The sequence below is a fragment of the Pteropus medius genome, unplaced genomic scaffold (genome assembly GCF_902729225.1).
Source record: "Pteropus medius unplaced genomic scaffold, Ma_sr-lr_union100, whole genome shotgun sequence".
NCBI lineage: Eukaryota > Metazoa > Chordata > Mammalia > Chiroptera > Pteropodidae > Pteropus > Pteropus medius.
The window spans coordinates 6,788,953-6,810,014 of record NW_024351073.1 but is presented as its reverse complement, the minus strand read 5'-3'; the positions used below and the strand labels follow the sequence as shown (position 1 = coordinate 6,810,014).

The 21,062-nt window shown below is 36.3% G+C and overlaps 1 protein-coding gene across 1 annotated transcript in view; it reads right to left on the bottom strand.

Moving 5' to 3' along the window:
- Nucleotides 1-20,476, bottom strand: part of ZFR (zinc finger RNA binding protein) — a 69,068-nt gene extending 48,592 nt beyond the window's left edge. The window contains 4 exon segments of the mRNA XM_039842720.1: nt 12-156; nt 1,875-2,157; nt 19,934-20,033; nt 20,320-20,476. Coding sequence (XP_039698654.1) covers nt 12-156; nt 1,875-2,157; nt 19,934-20,033; nt 20,320-20,356 — 565 coding nt within the window. The 5' untranslated portion in view covers nt 20,357-20,476.
- Between the last annotated feature and the right edge of the window lie 586 nt (nt 20,477-21,062).

Here is a 21,062-nt window from a genome sequence, read left to right as displayed (position 1 = left end):
ACAAAACCCACCTGTCTGATAGTAGGTTTCAGCAACAGAAGGCTGAGGCTGGGCAGCAGCAGCTACAGCAGCAGCAGTTGCTGTTGGCTGTTGGTAGTACTGCTTACTATCATAAGCTACAGCAGGAGCAGTGGATCTTACATATGAGTACGAGTCCTAAGGAAAGAGAATGAAAGAAAATCTTGCTATGAGTGAAGAGGCAGGAATCCGCATCCCCCCATCTTTACCATATAAATGTGTAATAGAGAAAAACAACAAAAAAAACTAAGTATAGGGTAGCTCCATAGTGTAGTGGTTGGCACATCTGCTTTACATGTAGGAAGTCCTGGGTTCACGCCCCAGGTGGGGCTGCGGACCATACCCCGGGTGCGCCAGGCTCTGAGCATGTAGGGGGAGACACTCCACCCCAGAGATCCGTAGTTCTTAGGGGGAAAACAGCAGCATTCATGGGTTGGGGTGGAGGGGAATTAAAGAGGGGGTAAAAAAATAAAAATAAAAATAATGACCTTAAAAAACAACAATAACAAAAACCCCACTAAATATATACCTAGACTAAGACATGAGTCAATTCAATACAAAGGGAATTCATTTTCGACTTCATTAAATAAAGTCAAAACAATTTCAAGCAGTGTTTAACTTTTACAATCAGAAAAATCAAAACATCATAAAATATTTTTATTAATTTTATTAAAAAATTCATGGCAGTTTTTTTAAAGATGGACTCCATAGTAAAGGACACCTAGGTATTCTAAACTTTGTTGATTGCTCCAGCTTTCTTTTTCTTCATCCTTATTTCCTACTACCATTAAGAAATGAGTAGAACCTTCCAGATGGAAGGGGAATGGAGGTTCCAGGGAGAAGAAACACTATATATAAAAATCTCCAAGACAGTGAAGATCAAGGTGAGCTGGGTGAATTTTGACACTGCATAAAATGAGGAAGGATGGGAAGGTAGGAGGGTAGAAAGGCTAAAGAAATAGGCAGGACCCAGAAAATGATGGGCTTCATACACCCTATTAAAAAACAATGAAAATAATCACACGTCAAAAGGAATTCCGAGTTCAGTAACTTGCCAAATATTAATAGCAAATACTAATATTGTTGATTCAAATGTCAATTTCTTAACAAATGCCTATACTTTAGAAAGAATATAGAAAAACTAGGTAAAGTCCAGAAGTATCAAAGTCTAAAAAACATACTAAAAGCAAACGAACAAAAAAGGTTAAAGAAATTAGGACCAAATTTAATTAAGCAGTAATTAAGTACCACAATAAACACAAATACTATAAAGATAATTAGATCTTCATGTCCCCGTAAGGATGAACAAAAACTAACTATCTAGCAAGATCAATTTCGGTTACATACTAAGAACACCCTGGGGGAAGAATGTATAGGCAACAGAATTTTCACCTTTGATAAGTTTCAGGAAGATACTATAATTTGTCTGTCCTATATAACTTAAGGCTCATGGTTCTCAAAATAGGAGACACAGGCGTGTTCCAAGTGGACAAATGCCACAGTACAAACAAGGGGCATTTTCCCCTATACCTTAAGTTTTCTCAAAAACCTGCAGTAAAATTAAAATGTTTAAACCAGTAATCAATGTAAGTTTTTTTTTTTTTTTTAATTAAAGCAAACAATTATAAAATGGAGTGGAATGGACTGGGAGAAGTTATTAACATACAACTCACAGCAAGGAAACTTAATGCTTGGACTATACCCTTAAATTTCTTAATACACATTCATTTTTCTCTATCATTACAGGTATATTTTAGAAGACCCAAGTTTCAGAAGCTCTGGTTTGGACATTATATCATACATTGAGGACACTGAAGTCTGTGTATTAAGGCTATTGAAACTAATAGTTTTCTTACCTGGTAGTTCTGTGTAGTAGCTGGGGGTGGTGGTGGTGGTGCTTCTTGTTGCCTCTGGGTATAACCATAATCCGTTGCTGTGTGTGCAGTGGGGTAGCCTCCATAAGCAGCAGCTGTTGCAGCAGCTGCAACAGCTACTGGAGCTGGTCTGGCAACTGCAACTGTGGCAGCTGCTGGTGCATAGGCAGCAGTAACTGTGTGAGCAGCTACTGGAGCCTGATGGACAGTGTAGCTAGCAACTGTAGTTGGATGAGAATAGGCTACACCCGAAGCTGGCTGCTGGCTATATTGTGGAGTAGAAGAATAAACACAATACAATTTAATTTTAAAATCTAGGAGTGTAATCAACTTAAATAATTTTTTTAAAAAAAGCATGTTTCAAGTAATTTAATCACAGACTACAAAAGACCAAGTATTTTATTTGAACTTAATAAACCTCCTAATCACACCATAGTTATTATATAATTTTCATTTCTTAACCTCAATACATGAAATAGTCACACATTATGTTTCAGATTATACATACCACAAAGAAGGGATGACAAACAGAGATAAGAAGCAGTATTAGGAAGAAAAAAAAATGATCAAACTCAAAAGTCTTAAAAATATTTCTTGTACATGAAGTTCTTTATTATGTTCTACAGTTAAAAAAAACTCTACAAAGAGATCTTAAGAAAAAATACTGCAGTCTAACTCCAATAAAGAAAAACATTTAACGTAGAAACTATTACCCAGTTGATTTAAGAAATACTTCTGATACTCTAGAGCAGTGCTTCTCAACTGGGGAAGATTTCACCCCCTCCCTATTCTCCCAGGGGACTTTTGGCGGTATCTAGAAATAATGATGGTCAAACTGCAGAGAAGGTGGTGGTGATGTGTGCTACTAGTATCTAGTGGGTAGAGGCCAATGATGCTGTTACATATCTTACAATGCACAGGACAGCTATCCACAACCAAGAATTATCCAAAGAATGTGTATAGTGAAGAGGTTAAGAAATTCTGTTTTAGGGTACAAAACCTACAATGAAATATCTATTAATAAATTTTCCAGATTATAGGCATTTCATTACACACATTATTTTCTCTTAAAAATGTAGCACACGTTACAAAAGGAGACCTAAGTCAGATGCTCTTCGATCATAACCATTTAAACCTCAGAGGCAAAAACATTTTCCAAAACTGTAAATCAAATAAAAATTCCAGATAAAATTCTTAAAATTTTTTTTTTTTACTTTTAAATTGAGAGCCTATGTCACATAAAACCAAGGCCTAACAACGTTAGCATATGAAAGTGTATCTGTTGTTCTAGGATTTCTGAGTAATACACTCATAATTAAATTGCTAAAGCTATTACCAAGACAGAAATGCCTTCTAAAAAAGGAGCACTCCAACAGTTACTTAGCTGACAGGTTTTAGCTGACTGTAAGTTTTAATATGAGTTAACAGTTAAGAATAGCTAAGAAAAAAAATAACTGACATAAGCTCAAGATGCACTAGTAAACTATAATGTATGATTCACGAGTTATAATATAGGGTATTCTTCACTAGTGTGCACAATACCATAGAAATACCACACAGAATTAAATTTTAGGGCCATCGTGTTTTAACTGTATTATGGAAATCTCTGATTATTAGGAATTACTCAAAGAGAATCATAAATATGAAGCTTACAAATATGGGTACTAGTTCATATAAAAAGTAGAAGACCTGGGGACATTCAGCCTAGAAAAGGTGACTACAGATGATAGCTGCGTTCTAACAGAAAAAACTCCATGCTGCTCCAGAGAACAGAAGTAGAACCAATGGATGGAAGGGTGGCAGATTTCAGCCCAATATAAAAAAGAAAAAGAAAAAACAAACCAAAAAAACCAAAACAGAACAGAGTCCAAAGTAACCCTTACAGTTTCTATTTGGATGAGGTTTTCCATATTTTGAAATTAAAATTAAGCTTTCATTTTTCTAAATATATGCAATTATAAAACAGGAAAAGTTTATATTGTAATAATGGAAAACTGGGCTGGGATTGGTGTTTTATACAGATAACTCCACATCCCTAAGAAAAAATGCCTATTAACATTATACTTCTTCAAAATTCCTAGAACTGAGAAAAAGAATTATATTTAAAATATAAATACACCAGTTCTGTGAAACATGTATTAAACAAGCTAACTAGGCTGGCAATTTGACTTATTCTGCCTCTTATCCTTAAAAATCTATGAAACTCAGGAAAGAATGACCATATATTCTGGTTTAGTCCTACTTTCCTAGACAAATATAAACAGCACTCACTTTTACTCTAAGTATCTTAGTATGAACAATAAATTTTAAAGTCACCCTTCTGAGGAACCATATGAAAAAGACATTAGTGTATTTAGCAATTGACCATATATATCCGTAGGGCTGTCTAACCTAATTCTGCTCTGAATAGCCAGGTCCTTACTTACACATCATCTGGGCTGGAACCATATCTTCCATCAAATGCATCAGAAGAATGATGATCCAGTTCTAATTCCCAGAGGGTCAAAGGCTAGTGCAGCTGATCGCTTGTTGTTCAGAATAAAGAGTCTCTAGGTAGTTATCTTAGACCCATCTGGGAAATTCTCTTTCAACTTCGAATATCCTTAGAAAAACTGACTTTTATGTGATGTAGGTGACCAGACTGGACTATACCAATTCAATTAAATATCCAGTGGCTAAGTCTATGTAAACAAGTTAATTTTTAAAAATTCAGGTCAAATCAAGTTCGAATTGGTTGAAGTTGAGGGATAAAGACAAGATAAAGATATGAAAACTATAAAAGAGAAGAAGATAAATCTAAGAGGTCCAATACTGAACTAGAAAGAATTCTAAAGAAAAAAGTAGAAGAAATGAAGAAATAAAATTTCCCACTCTTAAAAGGAGGCACACATTTTCAAATTCAAAGGGCCTACACAGTGCAAAGCAGATTGAAAGAACCACACAGAGAGACATATTTACAGCATTTCACACCCCACACAACCTCGACAAGAAGATCTTTTGAAGAAAAACAGGTCACCTACACACAACTAAATGAAAAATCAGACTCTTATTTATAATGCTAGTGCCTAGAAGACAACACGATGTCTTCAAAATTCAAGGGCAAATGACTATTAATGTAGAATTCTGCACCCAGCTAAACTATTAAGGCAGAATATAGATTTTTTTTGACATTCAAGGCCTGAAGGAGCTTACATCCTACATACCTTTTCTTAGAATGCTACATGGAGATATATTTTGGCAAAAATAAACAAATAATAAACCAAGAAAGAAATCATGGGATTCTGTAAACAGCAGATCCAAACCCAGGAGACATGAAAGGCCAGGTCAGCAGACATGCAGCAGGCCCAGAGGCAATGATCTTAGATTGGAATAGAAGGAAGGAAAGTAGCCTCCAGGAGCAAGATGTTCAGGAAAAGAGGATCAGACAACAGACAGATTGGGAGCTTGGAAAAAATCTTAAAATATAATCAAAGCACCGAGATTAAAAAAAAAAAAGTAATGAAAGACTTCAGGAAATATAAAACTGCAAGAAAGGCATAATCCTGGTAAAAGACATCACAGCTAAGTAAATGGTAGGTATGTGTCAAAAGAGAGAAAACCCTTTTAACTTGTGCCTCAAGTTTCTTCTATTAAGTGAAACAGGGATGTAAAAATAAAACAAATTAGAAATTATAATCATAGGACTAAATACTGTTTATAGCCATAATAAGGAAAATTTTTGCTATAAAGTTTTAGAACCAACTTAAACTACAGAAGGTAAACTATGATTACAGAACATAATGTTAATGTTACAAGTAAAACTGTAGCTAAGTTGGGGATGGAGTGGAGAAATAGGGAAAGTAAAGCACAAGAGTTTCAAGATTCTTTTCCTAAAATAATACAAAGACACTGCCTACCTTTGATAGAATTGGAAATGGAGTAATACTGTCTACAGTAACAGAAATAGCCATACACTGATTCTGAGAGAAGAAATGAGCACGATAAGGTATGTACTAAATCCTAACTATGATTGTAGGAAATCAAAATAAAATGAATAAAGTTGACAAATGAACACATAGGAAAGAAACATATTATTTAGTGATACAAAGGCTCAAAATAAAACCAGAATACATAAAATATGGGGTCACCAGGAAGTAGAATTGGGAGGTGGGGAGAAGGAAAATAAGAGAATGCTGTTTTCATTATAAGCTCTCTATGCAACTTAAAAAAAAAATTATGTCATGTATTACTCTGGTGGAAAAAAAGTATAAAGATATTGGAATAAAATTCTCAAACTGGCAACATGAATGATTAACAAACCAACCCAATTTAAATATTCCTTTCTAGTTTTTCCAACTCAACTCTTAACTTCTACATTTCTGGCCTCAACTCTAACCTATATCCCACTCTGGGCCCATTTTTAGTGCTCTCAAATTCCATTATTATGACCTGGCTTTATATTATACTAAATTTATAGTCACTACAGAAATTAAAATAACTTATGTGCACAACAGCTTGTCCATATAAGTAGCATCTGGTACCAGGGAAAACATTTGTATGCCTCCTTTAGTTTCTATACAATACAGGTTCTCGAAATGTGATCTGAAGACTTCTAAGGGTCCCTAAAAACCCTTTTAGAGGGTCTAGGAGAAGCTCTCTTTTTCAATTACAGATTGCCTTCGTGTATTTTAATCCAAACAATTTATTACAACAGACTGAATGCAGAAGTAGGTTTGAGAATCCAACCAGTTTAACTGAGATATTATTTTTCATAAAGATATTTTTGGTTAACATGTAGGAGTTTTATTATTATTTTAAAATTATTTAATAAATATATTTTTGAAATTTTTATAATAAGTATTACTATAATCCACATGAACAAAAGTTCTTTGGGGTCTTCAATAATTAGAGGTGTCATGGGGTCCTACAACAAGTTTAAGAACTATCATTTCATGAGACAGAAAACTCAGAGTAGTCACCTTTCAATTTTCCTGCTCTTTAATTATTTTGCCTTTAAGCAAAATGATTTCTTCTATCCTTTAACAGGGAAACAGTTCTCAGGGAAAAAGAGCAGTACATGAAAATGAGCAACCAAAGCCCCAAGACTGTTACCTGTAGGTGTGATACCTTTATCCAGGGCTCTAAATCTCCTCCCAGTTTACTCAGTGTGCTGCTGAACAAAAACCATTTTCTGTGTTAGCAAGACCCATGAAAGGCACTGGGAAGCAATGGCCTAGAACTATGGGACTAACACAAGAAACCAACACAGATGGTGAATTATGAAAAAACCCACTTCCTCCTTTAAGGAAGAACTTTAAGGAAACTCCCATCTCAGTCCTGGCTCTGGGTAAAGGAGAGAAATCTTCCAGATGATTCTTAACCACAAGCCAGCCCTCCCCTAAGTTTGGGTTCTGGAATTCACATTATCTGACCAGGAAAACTTTAAGCCAAGAAATTAGTTTAATATATCTCTGGGATGACAGTACTTCAAAGTGCCACAAAAATGCATATTCCTCTCTAAATGATACAATATTCCAAGAAACAGAAAATCTCAACCAAAAAAATCACAACAAACTCCATAAGGAAACAAGTTACTATAAGCGAGAGTATGCAGAATCGAAAAATTCTTGAAAAGATTACAAGGATTAGAATTACTGGATATAAAATATAAAATAAGTACACTTAAAGAAGAGACTACCAAATCTAAGACCAAGGACCAAGTGATTTATCAAAACAACTAGATGAATATTCAAATAGAACCAAATGGAACATCCAGAAATGAAAGAGTATATAAAAGTTATCATTAGAAACTCAGGCATTACATAACTGATTAGGCATGGCTGACAAAAAATAAGCGAACAAGAAATGTCTATAAAAATTACCCAAAATGCACACAAAGACAAAAAGATGAAAAAAATTAAAGGTTAAAAGATCTGGAGGATAAAATAAGGAGTGGTAACATATCTAATTATAGTTGCAAATGGAGAAAAAGAATGGGAGAGAAGAAACTTCTAAAAAGAATATCTTGACATTTCCCAGAATTAATGAATGATAAAAATCCTCAGATTCAGGAGCCCCAACAAAACCCAAGTAGGAATAAATAAAAAGGAATTCTCACCAAGATAAAGTAAAACCATAAACCCCAAAGACAAAATGAAGCACTTATAAGGAGCCTGAGGGGGAAAAAATTGCCTGCAGAGACTTAAATGATGACTTCTCAAGAATGAGGAGGGCAAACTATAGACATTTTAGGATTTAAAAAAAGTGTACTTATAGAGCCACATTAAAGGACATTCTCGAAAATTTACTTCAGGAAGAATGAAAATGATCTCAGAATAAATGAACGTTAAGTAAAAAAAGTGGTAAATGTGAAGGTAAATTTAAAGGTAAATATATGACAATAATAATGTTCAACTATGGTTGTGGGATTTAAAAAAATCTAAAATATTGTACAACGGTAGCACAAAAATGAGAAGGGAATTGATCGAGGTTGAAGCATTTTAAGTCTTCTTATTGTTTAGGAGAGTAAGGATAATAATTAACCTTAGACTAAGTGAAGTATTCATGCTAAATTTCTAGAGGAACCACTACAGAATAGAAGCAGAATGTTTAATTTCTGATGTTGTAAAAGAAATGAGGTGAAAAAAATCCCCATTAAGAAAATATAGACAGCTTCTGTCACTTATGTTACCAGATGAGCTGCTTCTCCTCTAAAAAACATACTGTGTCTATGCGTACTTGTTTCAATTTGGGGTAATAACACGAGGTAAATGGTAGATCTAACATGCTTTCTTTCTTTTTCATTTCACACAAAACACAATCTGACCCTTCCATTAGTCCAAACTAATGTTCAACATTGTTGGACTTTTCTATGTCAAATTATGGTATTTTATGTATCTACAAAATTATCGACAGATTTAACTTCTTTAAATTAGATTTAATATTTTATAATATTGAAAAAAATGAAAAATTAGGCCTCCTAACAGAATCACCCCAAAGACAAATCACCTGTAACTATTCCTTACACTTGCTATTGTAATGTCATGCTCCTATTACCTTTATAATGCTATAAAAACAATAACTGTATCATTGTAGAATTTTAAAAGAAATTTAAATTCAGGCTCCATTTCTTCTTAAAAACTAAAACAATAACCAATCCTACAATTTCTACCAACTCATTAGACTGTAGGCTATATGGGAGAAGGGTGATTAAATGTAATATAAAAACTGTTAGTATAGGCATACCTCATTTTACTGTGTTTTTTGCTTTATTGTGTTCCATAGTTTTTTTTTTGTTTGTTTGTTTTTGAACAAACTGAAGGCAACACCCTCCACCAACAAAAAGTTTATAACTCACTTTATTGCGGTGTACTGGAACTGAAATCACACTATCTTCAAGGTATGCCTGTAGTTTTCTTGGGATTTTAAACTTTTAATATACCAGGAAAAATAGCCATTACCATTTACCATTTACCATCTAGGTCCATTTGTACCTTTTACATTTTTGAAGTCATTTGATGAATAATTTATGTAAGAATGAGGAAAAAATATCGGAAAATTTTAAATAAGCATAATAAATCCAGATTTTTATTCCATATTATCTTGATTTTAAAGGGATATAAACAAAATAGACCATGTTCTCTGAACATAATTGCTCATCATCTTTCACACATGAACCTGGAACATGGCCCTCTCATAAATGCTGACTCTGGATTTCAAATATATCTCTCAGTTCTAACTCATCATTACTTCTGGTTTTTCTTCTTGCACTTGAATTGTTAAAATGCAACGCTTAGAAAATTTTTTGAAACATCTGATTCATATTTTATTGAAGAGACATGGTCATCTTTGCTTCATAACTGCAAAACATTTTCAGCTTTAGGTTTAGAATGATTACTCTCATAATGAATCTTTATTTTCACATCATCTATTTCCTTCCAATAACCTTTGTATACACACCTGCCTTCAGCATTTGTCCACTAATGAATCATAGCAAGTAAATTCTGATGCACAAACATCACAAAAGATGAAAGAATTCTGCCACATACATTTAGCAATACAGAATGCCTGAACTGTCACAGAATATTACATGACGTCCTTCCTACTGACTGACTAGATGAGAATACCATATTTCCCTTTTCATACTTAGAAATACAGTGTTCGCTCACTGATTAAGTTAAAAAAATTAACCTAGGACATTGTATATAAAGACTGTTAGTCTGAGATTTTGCTTAAACAATTTCAACATTATCATTAGTCCACAGTGGTACTGTATTTTACATTCATCTCATTTATTTATCAAACCATATTCCTTTGTTGACTTTGTTATCTATGCTAGTATGGACAGAAAATGATCAATTCTGAATCCTGAACTGTGTTGAAAGTAAAACTAAAAGGTAGTCTATTTTCTTTCATATCTCCATGAAAGATGCAGCAGTACTCTGGGAAATGCAGTATCTTTTAATTATTTCACTATTGCAACACCTTTCTAGGTGATTCTAACATTCTTCCATTTTCCCATTGTATTAGTCTTTTTTTTTTTTTAAGCATATTTGGAAATAAGTGACAAAGTAGAGGAAATAATTCCTAGGATGAAATAGCAAAATGTTTCAAGATATAGAAAAATAAGATCTCTAAGATCCTATACTATAAATCTTAGCCCTTTTCAAAGGAACCAGTTAATCCATAGGATAATCACAAAATAAATTTTATTCAATTTTTAAAAATGTGCAAATTGTTTTCTTTGGAAGACCTTTAAGAAATAAAAAGTTATGAAATGTCAGTCCTTGTAACTATTTATAAATAGAACTGCTCAAAAAAGAAACTCACAAACTACTGGGTACAATAAAAGTGGATGAACACCATAAGTTAATTAAATCAAGTGCCATAACTTTCGATATTCAACAAAAAACACATTTTCATCATTTCTCAAATGTGTTAACATTTCTTCAGGGAAAGGTATGAATAGTCACATTAAGTGAGATAAAAAAAGCACTTCGGGTCAGTTTTTACTATCGAGTTTTTTACAAACCTACTTGTATTTTCTTAAGTTTTTGGATTTCATAAATGTGAATAAGGAATTATAAACATATAGAATAAGATCCTGAAGTCCTATAAATATAAAACTAGGATAACCAGATATTCTGAAGTAATGGATAGTCAATGAAGGATTTTAAGCAGGCAGTATTTTGATTAAATTTACATTTTATAATGACCATTCTGCTTACATGGTACGACTTGGGAAGTGAGAGAAGCTAAAAATCATCTCCATAAATCATAGCATTCTTGCCCTCATACGGTTGTTTAAAAGACTTTCTTATTGTTTTTCCTATAAAAAGGTGTCAAATTTACTCGAATCTCTTTTCAAGGATATTTTTGCCCATTTAATGCTAACTACCATACCAATATGATGCATTTTATACAATATATATGGTAGTGCCCCCTGATCCTGTTTTGCTTCTTGTGACTTCAGTTATCTGCAATCAACTGCAGTCCAAAAACAGTAGATAAAAAATTCCAGAAACAAGCAATTCGTGTTTTAAATTGTGTGCCGTTCTGAGTAGGGTGATGAAATCTCCTGCAGTCAGCTCAGTCCCACCCAAATCCCTTTGTCCAGCATATCCAGGTTGTATAAGCTACTCACCCATTAGTCACTTAGTAGCTGTCTCAGTTATCAGAGTGACTGCTGTGGTATCACAGTGCTTGTTTTCAAGTGACCTTTATTTTACTTAATAATGGCCTCAAAGTGCAAGAGTAGTGATGCTGGCAATTCGGATATGCCAAAGAGAAGCCCTAAACTGCTTCCTTTAAGTGAAAAGGTAAAAGTTCTGGACTTAAGGGGAAAAAAAAAAAAAAAAAACCAAAAAAACCCCAAAACCCCATATGCTGAGGTTGCTAAGATCTTGCATAAGAACAAATCTATCTGTGAAATTGTGAAGAAAGAAAATGATATCCATGCTAGTTTTGCTGTCACACCTCAAACTGCAAAAGTTACAGCCACAGTGCATGGTAAATGCTTAGTTAAGATGGAAACAGGCATTAAATTTGTGGGTGAAAGACATGGACAGAAAACGTGTTCTGACAGCAATGTATTTCTCCAGAAAGCACTGAGCCTGTAGTAGCAGTTCCTCCTTATCTGCCGAGGATATGTTCCAAGACCCCCAGTAGATGCCTCAAACTGTCGATAGTACCAAACCCCATATATATTGTTTGATCCTCTACATACCTATAATTAAGTTTAATTTATAAATTACTCACAGTAAGATATTAACAATAATAAAACAATTATAAAAAAACAAAGGTTACTTGAGTACAAGCACTATACTGACTAACAGGCAGATAGTGTATAGTGTGGATATGCTGGACAAAGGGATGATTCACACCCCAGGCAGGATGGAGCAGAATGGTGTCAGATTTCATCACGTTACTTAGAACGATACACAATGTAAAACTTATGAATTATTTCTGGAATTTTCTATTTAATATTTTCAGACTGTGATTGACCAAAGAAAGCAAAACCGTAAATACAGGGGGACTACTGTATACAGACTTCAAAAGGTTAAGTATGTATAGGAAAAACTAGAATAAAGTTTGGTACTATCCACGATTTCAGGTATCCATTGGGGGGTCTTAGAACTTACTCCTTGTGAGTAAGGGACGACTACTGTATCTTTTCGCGGAAATAAAAAAATGAATTAAAAAATCTTCAAACACAGTGCTTCCCATCCCAATACTTTAAGCTCATTTGACCTCTAGGACCCTCCAGAATTAATTTAAATACTAAATTAAATTAAAAAATTTATTTTATGGAAGCAAAGTGTCCTACAATAGATGATTAGATAAAGATGTGGTACATATATACAATGGATTACTCAGCCATAAGAAATGAAATACTGCCATTTGTGACAACATAGGTGGATTTTGAAATAATCATGCTAAGTGAAATAAGTTGGTCAGACAGAAAAAGTTGAAAACCATGTGATATCACTAATATGTGGGATATAAATCTAAAAGCAAGGAACAGGACAGAGTCTCACGGACATAGACAGTGGACTAGTGGTTATCAGAGAGAAGGGAGGGAGGGGGGAACAGGGGTAATAGGGGTCAAATATGTGGCAACGAAAAGAAATATAACTTTAGGTGGTGAACACACATGCAATATATATGACATGTTGAACTGTACACTTGAAACTTATTAGATTTTATTGATGGTCTCCCCAATAATTTTTAAATAAAAACTATAATTTTAAGCAAAATTTTATGTCAGTCTTTCTGTAGATCCAAATGATACGACTCTAATTTTCCTGTAACAGCTACCCATTAAAATTATATCAATAATTTGAATCCTTAATCCAAACTTTCTAAAGCCCCAACACTGCTGACTACCTCTCCTTTCGGTTTTTATGACACTACATTCTCACAGCTCTACCCCGATCCAGTATTTGTTTCTTTCTCTGGCCCTATCTTTAAACACAGATGTTACCCAAGTTCGTAACCAAAGCTCTATTTTTTTCTATTTTTCTTTCATCCATTCAAAAAATGTTTACTAATGTTTGGTGTATGCCAGGCACTGTACTTTATCTGGTTTCAACCATACAGCTACAATGGGGGATCCACCACCACATGGATAATATTCAGATTTACACAATCCTTATCCCTTTACTGAGCTCCATATTTCTAACTGTCTACTTAATATAATACCAACACTGATGGGGTTTGTAATATATGCCATAGACTATTCTGAGCACATTCAAATATTACCTCGTTGGATTCTCAAAACAATGCAATGGAGACTGGAGAGGCTTTCCAGGATGCTGATAATGCTGTTTTTTTGATCTAGGTGCTAGTTATATACTTATGTTCAGTATGACATTTCATAAAGCTATATTGTTATAGATGCAGTTCTTTTTATATATAGTACACTTCAACGAAGAATTAAAAATAAAAGCTCAATCCCCTGAGCAAAGAATTAGTATTATCTCCAGTTTATAGATGAAAAAACTGAAGTACTAAGAGACTGTTTACCCAAGGTCACTTAAGGGTAGTAGAGGGAACCAAGATTCAGCTGATGTAGGCTGACTTCAAAACCCATCTCTCACTCACATCAACCAACTCTTACATTCCTATCTGGGCTCAACACACTTCTTTTGTCTAAAATGATCTTCCCTCAATTTTCAGAATGAAAGACCATGAAGTCTACCTCAAATTCCTAGCCAGAATCCTCCAATTCCTCATTTTATTATTTCATTAAAACTCAGTTATGACCATTATTATAGCATAGTTATTTGCCAGTTTATCTGTTCCCACTCTCATCTCCCAGAACTGTAAACTCGAGAGCAGGAACTATACATATTGTAGATGTTCATTAAATACCATGAGTTACTCTCTATTTTAAAACACATGTTATACAAAACTAATATTAAAACAAAAACCCAATGTTATTTCATTAATTTGTGCTCTGTAAGCATGAATTAAGAGCTGCATTGCACAAAGCTTTCACAAAACATTAAGAAATGCCATATTCAGAACAATGGCCCTAATTCTGACAGAGCAGTGCCAAGGGCAATTTATGGAGAAGCACAGTAGGTACACTCATCAACTTTAATCATGTCTCTAAGCAATTCTAACATACATTGTCAATTACTAAATTTATAAGCCCAAGGACTGTCTTCTCATTAACCTAATGGTATATTTCTGAAAAATTGGCTGATTTGCTTTTTTTTTGACAAGTTATCTCTATTTAAATAGCTATACATTCTAATTCAACTGCCCATAAGCATAAGTCTATCTCTGGGATCTCTATTTTAATCCAGTGATTTGTCTGTCTTTGTACCAATACCACATCTTCCTGTTTCATAAAGTTTGGATATCTGATAATACAAGACCTTCCTTATCATACCTTACAGATAAATGGTCATGGCCGCTTTTGGACAAATACTCTCTTCAATATCAACAGAAGAATCCCTTTATCAAGTTACTCCAAAATTCCTGTTGAGATTTTTATTGGAAATACAATAACTATATGTATACTTAGGGGAAACTTGATGGCACTGATTTTTTTCACTCCACGAGCACAGCTCTTATTTATTTATTTATTTATTTATGTCTTCTTATATGGTCTTTATATCCTAAAGTATTTTTTCTTTAAAGCATTTTGCATATCTCATTAGTTTTATTCCTACTTACATAATTGGTTATATATAAACAAGACTTATTTGACACTGAGACTGAGGCCTACCAACACTCAAACACCTACTTTTAAAACATTGTACTTTGAGATTATAAAGCTCTATATTAAGTGTATGATAAACATCAACTAAGGAATTCTTTAAAAACTGTTATAGTATTATCCAAATCTCTACAGAAAAGTAACAGTGGTAAATGTCTATTGAAAATAAGACACCAGGCTATGAAGTTTTGCATATAATCTTCACACCTCAAGGCAAGTTAGGTGACGAAACTGAGCTTCAGAAAGGTTAAGAAACTTGGCCAAGTGAATGAAGGGACAGAGCTGGGATTCAAATCCCATGCCATTTTCATAATAGTATTTTGTAAGACAGTTTACAAAAGTACAGTCAAGCATACATATACCTTAAACATTCTCTACGGGGTTATTATGACTCACCCTACTCTTAAAGCTATTGATAGCATATACAGGGAATATCAATTAACAGCAGCGATCCTTCTGGAAAGAATATTTTCATTATTTCAAACTCATTCATGAAATATGAATCCTAAGATTTCTGATTCGACAATGGTAGAGCTAATATAATTAGCAGTTGTGGTAATTTTTTTTCTTTTCTTTTTTTATAGAGCCAGTAAATTTCCATGACCACTATTGGCTTCAAAAACCCGTTCACCTGGTTTTTTCACCTCAGTGATTATTCCTTTTTCTACCTTACTACTGTTACTTTTATTCTTTCAAGACATAATATTAACACTACATTCAAATAAAAAGTAAAAAAGAAAGGGAAGGAAAAACGTGGAAAATTCACCAGTTAATCAGCCTACCCAAGTTATCTTAGCAACACGAAGTGATACTTATCCTTCAGGAAGACTGTCCTAAAGATATCTTGAGAATCATTAGATGAGATGCCCCCTTTTAACTGGCAGATAATTTAAACAAATGTCCAGAAAACAGTCAAAATCCACTTAAACATTTATCATTTAACATTTGCTAAGACTCTAAGAATATGGAAATAAAGTAATTACTTTGTACCTTTATACATTCTCTGAAGTCTTCAAATTCAATAAACACTGGATATAAAAATGTAAAAAAAGTTGCCAAATGATTATTTTAAAAAGCTAACTATACTGAAGGTAGAGTTACTTCAGATATCAGTGATACTAAGAGTTATATGTAGGACCAAAAAATTTGTTTAATAACAGGATAAAGATTTAGGTTACCCAGGTAACAGACAAGTATCTTGACTAGAAGATGACAAAAGAACTGACTACATAGATGACAAAAGAATACGTCCAACGCTTTTCTAATGAATAAAGAAAACAGGCTGTTTAAAACTCTCAAAGAAATGGTTATGTCCTATTAACAGTGGAATGTAATGGGATTTCTTTGCTTTACATTACATGTACATATATTTGTATATGCCGCAAATCCCCTTCAAAAACTCAAGAACTCCAATGACAAGAACTCAAAACTTGTTGAGTTCTCAAAATGACAAGAACTTCAAAAACTCAAGAACTTCTCTATCACTGCCAATGAGTAATTTTGATTCTATGAAACTATTAGAGTATTTCTTTTGAGAATTCCTTCCTTTCATTCTTTGCTACCCTAAGTCCTTATAACTGTTAAAAATATTTTCCAAGTTTATTATAATTAGATTTATCTGTCTAAAAGTCTATCTTCTCAGATAAAAGGTACTCTTGAAGTTCCAACCAAGTTCTCTTTCTGCCATAAAGCCATTCCTATTTTTTCACCATGCTTGGGATTTGTTTCGTCCTGTGCACCCAGAATTAACATTCTATCAGAAACAGATCTATATGAACACATATAAATACTTAAAAAAATTTTTTTGATTTCTTCATTTCTAAGGGTGGGGAACAGCAAACGAAAGGTCAGAAAATGAAAAGATTACATTTGCAAGAGTGGCAAATGGCATAAGTTTATTTACTTGCCTTAAAAAATACAAAAAGCAGGAAGAAAAATTCTCAGTAGCTGATGGAACATGTAACATAAGGACGGAATAAGTGCTTACCACAAAAAATGTTTAATATGCATTACGTAAATTTATCTAGAAGTTATTAGTATCAGAACTTATGAATTTCAAATATTAACGAGCAATAAAGTCTAAGCTTAAAATAAATTTAATCAAATATCTTACATTGCCATAACCAAGAAAACTAAACCCTAATTAAATCTAGACGTAATAACTAAGTTACTTTCAATTATCTGTACTCAATGACAAGTTAAGCAACTATTTACAGCATGCACATATAAATACTTATGATTTCCTTGAGTTTGCATCCTTCAAATTAAAATATATACATATTTTTTGCCAAGTAAGCATTGGCCTTCCATGTCTAAAAGTTACATTGTAAGAATTTCTAGACAAAGAAAAATGAGCACCATCTTTGCATTTTTTGCATATGCTTTTATTATTAATGCTATTGGTTCATTTTCCTTGAGTCAAAGTATTAGCTTTGTTGGACATGATTTCTTCCCATTAAGAGCAAACAATTTCCATGTACCATATTTATATATAAGGGCAGAGCATCTTAAATTAGTTTTGCCAGTACGTGCATAAATAATGGTCAAGATTAGTCTTTTCTCACTAGACATGCATACATAAAACAATAACTGGACTGTTGTCAGTACATTCTTAAGTTTCCTAATTGGGACAAAATACATACATCTATTTTACCAAAAAATTATTATCTTTAAATGGGCATTTCCTCCCCTCATATCTATCTGGAAATTCACCTTAGAAAATATTTCAAAACTGCCTCAAAGAACCCACTATATTTTCAGTAAATAAGAACTCACTATATTTTCAGTAAATAAACAGTTAATAATCCAAAAAGCTATGCCGCTGCCCATAGTAACAGAAAAACACTGGGTAATACAAGTAAAAATTTTAATGGTTAAATACAGCCTGTCTAGAACACAAAGTACTTGGTAGCACTGGATTTACCACACAGATGCTGATTAGCTATCTCTTGTTTCCCAAAGGGTGGGGGGGAAGGCTTAATTTTTCTCTCTCCCCTAAAATTATTAGCCCTAAAAGGGTTTGACAAAGTAGCTGAGACTCTGAGGTGTTTAATCATGACAACCAGTAAGTAAAGAATTTGTTAAAGAGTTTGTCCCCGTTATTTGTCATCTCAGATCTTCTGGAATATAAGCCTCAGAATAAAAGAAACTTGTAAAAAAAAATTCTACATGCATTCAAGGAATTCCATAATTAGTAAAATACCAATTTCACCAATAAAACGCACATTTATACATTTTAACATCTCTTAAAAATCAATCGAGTCCTAAGCATTGTGTCTTATTTTACTTTTTTATTTCTAAAAAAATTTTTTAAGGCGAGGCAACCCTTGGTTGACTTCACAGACTGCAAGGACCTTGTCAGCTTACAATCCTCTTTTTTTTATTTTTTACACCTACAGCACCTGGTCCTCCTAGGCGGTCTCCCATCCAAGTACTAACCAGGTCGGACCCTGCCTAGCTTCCGAGATCAGACGGGATAGGACTTGTTTAGGATGGCATGGCGGTAGTCGCATTGTGTCTTATTTTAATTGGCAGCAATTTTTTTAGTGATACCCCTTACAATAAAAGGCATCTTAGAATGCCATGAAATATGGCAACTTTCTCGGTTTTACAAATTTTGACCCAAAAAGATAACCGAGTATTTCAATTAACAGACGAGGAAAATGAAATCACAAATAAGTGACGTTCCCAACGTAATAAAATGAAGAACAAATGAGACTAAAACCCAGGTCTTCTGATTCCCAATGATACCCTTTCCATAACAAAACCCGATGCCTGAAGTGAATGAGATGAAAAATTACCTGGGTTTAACCACTAGCGAATATACACAGGCATGTAATATAATTATCTCTATGACAAGCTCATCACTTTAGCACTGAATGCTTATGGCTTGAATCTGAACAGACTGACTCACAAGTAACAACGGCAACAAAAAAAAATCTAGTGTTTTTCTTCCTTTTGATAACGAACTACAGCCACTTCAGAAATTAGAGCTTTCCTTAAGGTAGGGATTTCATAAGGTGCATTACCGTAACTCGGTACACTCTCACTTGCATTTTCTTTTCCCCAGGGGAAAGACCCGCTAAGGGAGTTACTGGCCGATCTAAAATCTAAACTCGATAGCTAAACAGGGCTGTGGACTCATTTATCAGCACTAAAAACTTCGCACATCTCTTCCAGTCTACCAACTACACAATTCACAGGTGGTTGGTATGTTTACATCTCTCCGTGGAGGGAAAACTAAAGGAACCCAATAACTGTAGTGACACCCGCAGTTTGTTTGCAAGGCTCGGGTAGTAGGCCAGGGGAAGCCACAGAACGGAGTAAAAGTACCCGAGAAAACGACACGTTATCTGGGCTCAGGGGGCCGCAGCACCGGGCGAAGACTGGTGCACGGGAGGGGTCGCGGAAGAGGCCGGCGGGCCGTGCGACTCAGCACTCCCTTCGCCCATCCTTCTCAAAGCCTAAGTGGGAAGGAGATCAGAGGTGGGGGCGGCGACTGGGGGGCGATCCGGGACTCGGCCTCCGTTCCCTCCCTCGGCTTGCCCGGCGGGGGAGGCGGCTGGGCTCCCAGGCCGCGGGAGGCCATTTTAGCTGCGGGGCCGCCGAAACCCCGGCAGCCTTCCACGTCCCCAAACCTTCGCCGTCTCTCGTCCCGCCCCCACTGGGGGTCGCTCCCCGCCGTGAGCCAGGCGGGGCGGGAGAGGCCGCGGGGCGGGCCGCGAACTGGGACTCGGGGCCGCCAGGCGGGGGCCGGGGTGGGGGCGTCGTGGCGTCGGGATCCGGGCGGAGGAGCGAGCAGGGGGAGAGAGGGGCGAGGGCGGGGAGCCGTTACCTATACTGGGCCGCAGCCGCCGCCGCCGCCGCCCCGCTGTGGGTGAATCCAAAGTAGTTGCCGGTCGCCATTTTGGCATCTTCCCCCAGCCGGCTGGGCACTGCGGCGGGCATGGAGAATCGGGTCCCATGGCGGGAGGAGACGCGCGGAGGAGCAGAGACACCGAGAGAGGGAAAGGGAGAGAAAAAGGCGCTGTGAGAAGCCGCCCTCCCCGGCCGGGGCCGCGGCGTCTCCCCCTCCCGCCTCGCACTCCCTCACTCACTCGCACGCCCGGGTGGCGGCCGCCGCCTCCTCCCCGGAGCCAGCCCCAACCCCCGCACCTCCCCGCTGCCCCGGGCCAGGGAATAAGCCGGGCAGGGACCTCGATGGGGGCACATTATACTCACCATAGGTGAAAGAAACTACAGGGCATATGGGAATCATGGGCTCGGGCTGCTGCTGCTGAACTCTGAACTCTCACCCGCTGCCTCCCTCCTCTGCCCCGCTCCTCCTCAGCGGAGAACAGACCGCCGCCTCCCGCCGCACTGCGCAGGCGCTCCCCGCGCTCGGCACCCTGGGAGCTGTAGTCCGCGCCGCCTTCCTGGCTACCTCGTGCGCGAGCCGGGGCCTCCGCCGAGGAGACTAGGGGGCGCCGGCGAAGAAGACTAGGGGGCGCCCGCGGAGGGAGGCAGGCCTCGCCGGCTCCGAAGTAGTAGTGACGGCAAGCGCAAGCCTGGCGATAGAGCGCCTCGCCCAACCGAGAGTGACCCAAGAGTGACGTCTGTTAGCCTTTTCTTCTTACTTTTCGTTCCTCTTTCACTCGTGCGTGTGCATTTATTCTCTACTTTTCGGTCCTTGTCTCCTATGTACTTTCATCAAATTAGAGCTGGACTAATTTGGATTCTTCCTTATTTCTCACATTGCCGCTGCTTGTTCCTAGCCTCTAAATAGGGGAGGGAAAGTCGGAGAGGAGAAGAATGGCAAGTGAGCTATTATGTTGGATTGGAAGCACGCCCCCAAATATCGCCCCCGAACACACCTCTTCCTGACCCCTCTCCCCTACCTGCATTCACTCCTTGAAGTCATTCAACGTATCTTGAGCCCCCACAAAGTGTCAGGCTAGGTACTGGAGATAGAGAAGTGAGCCAAA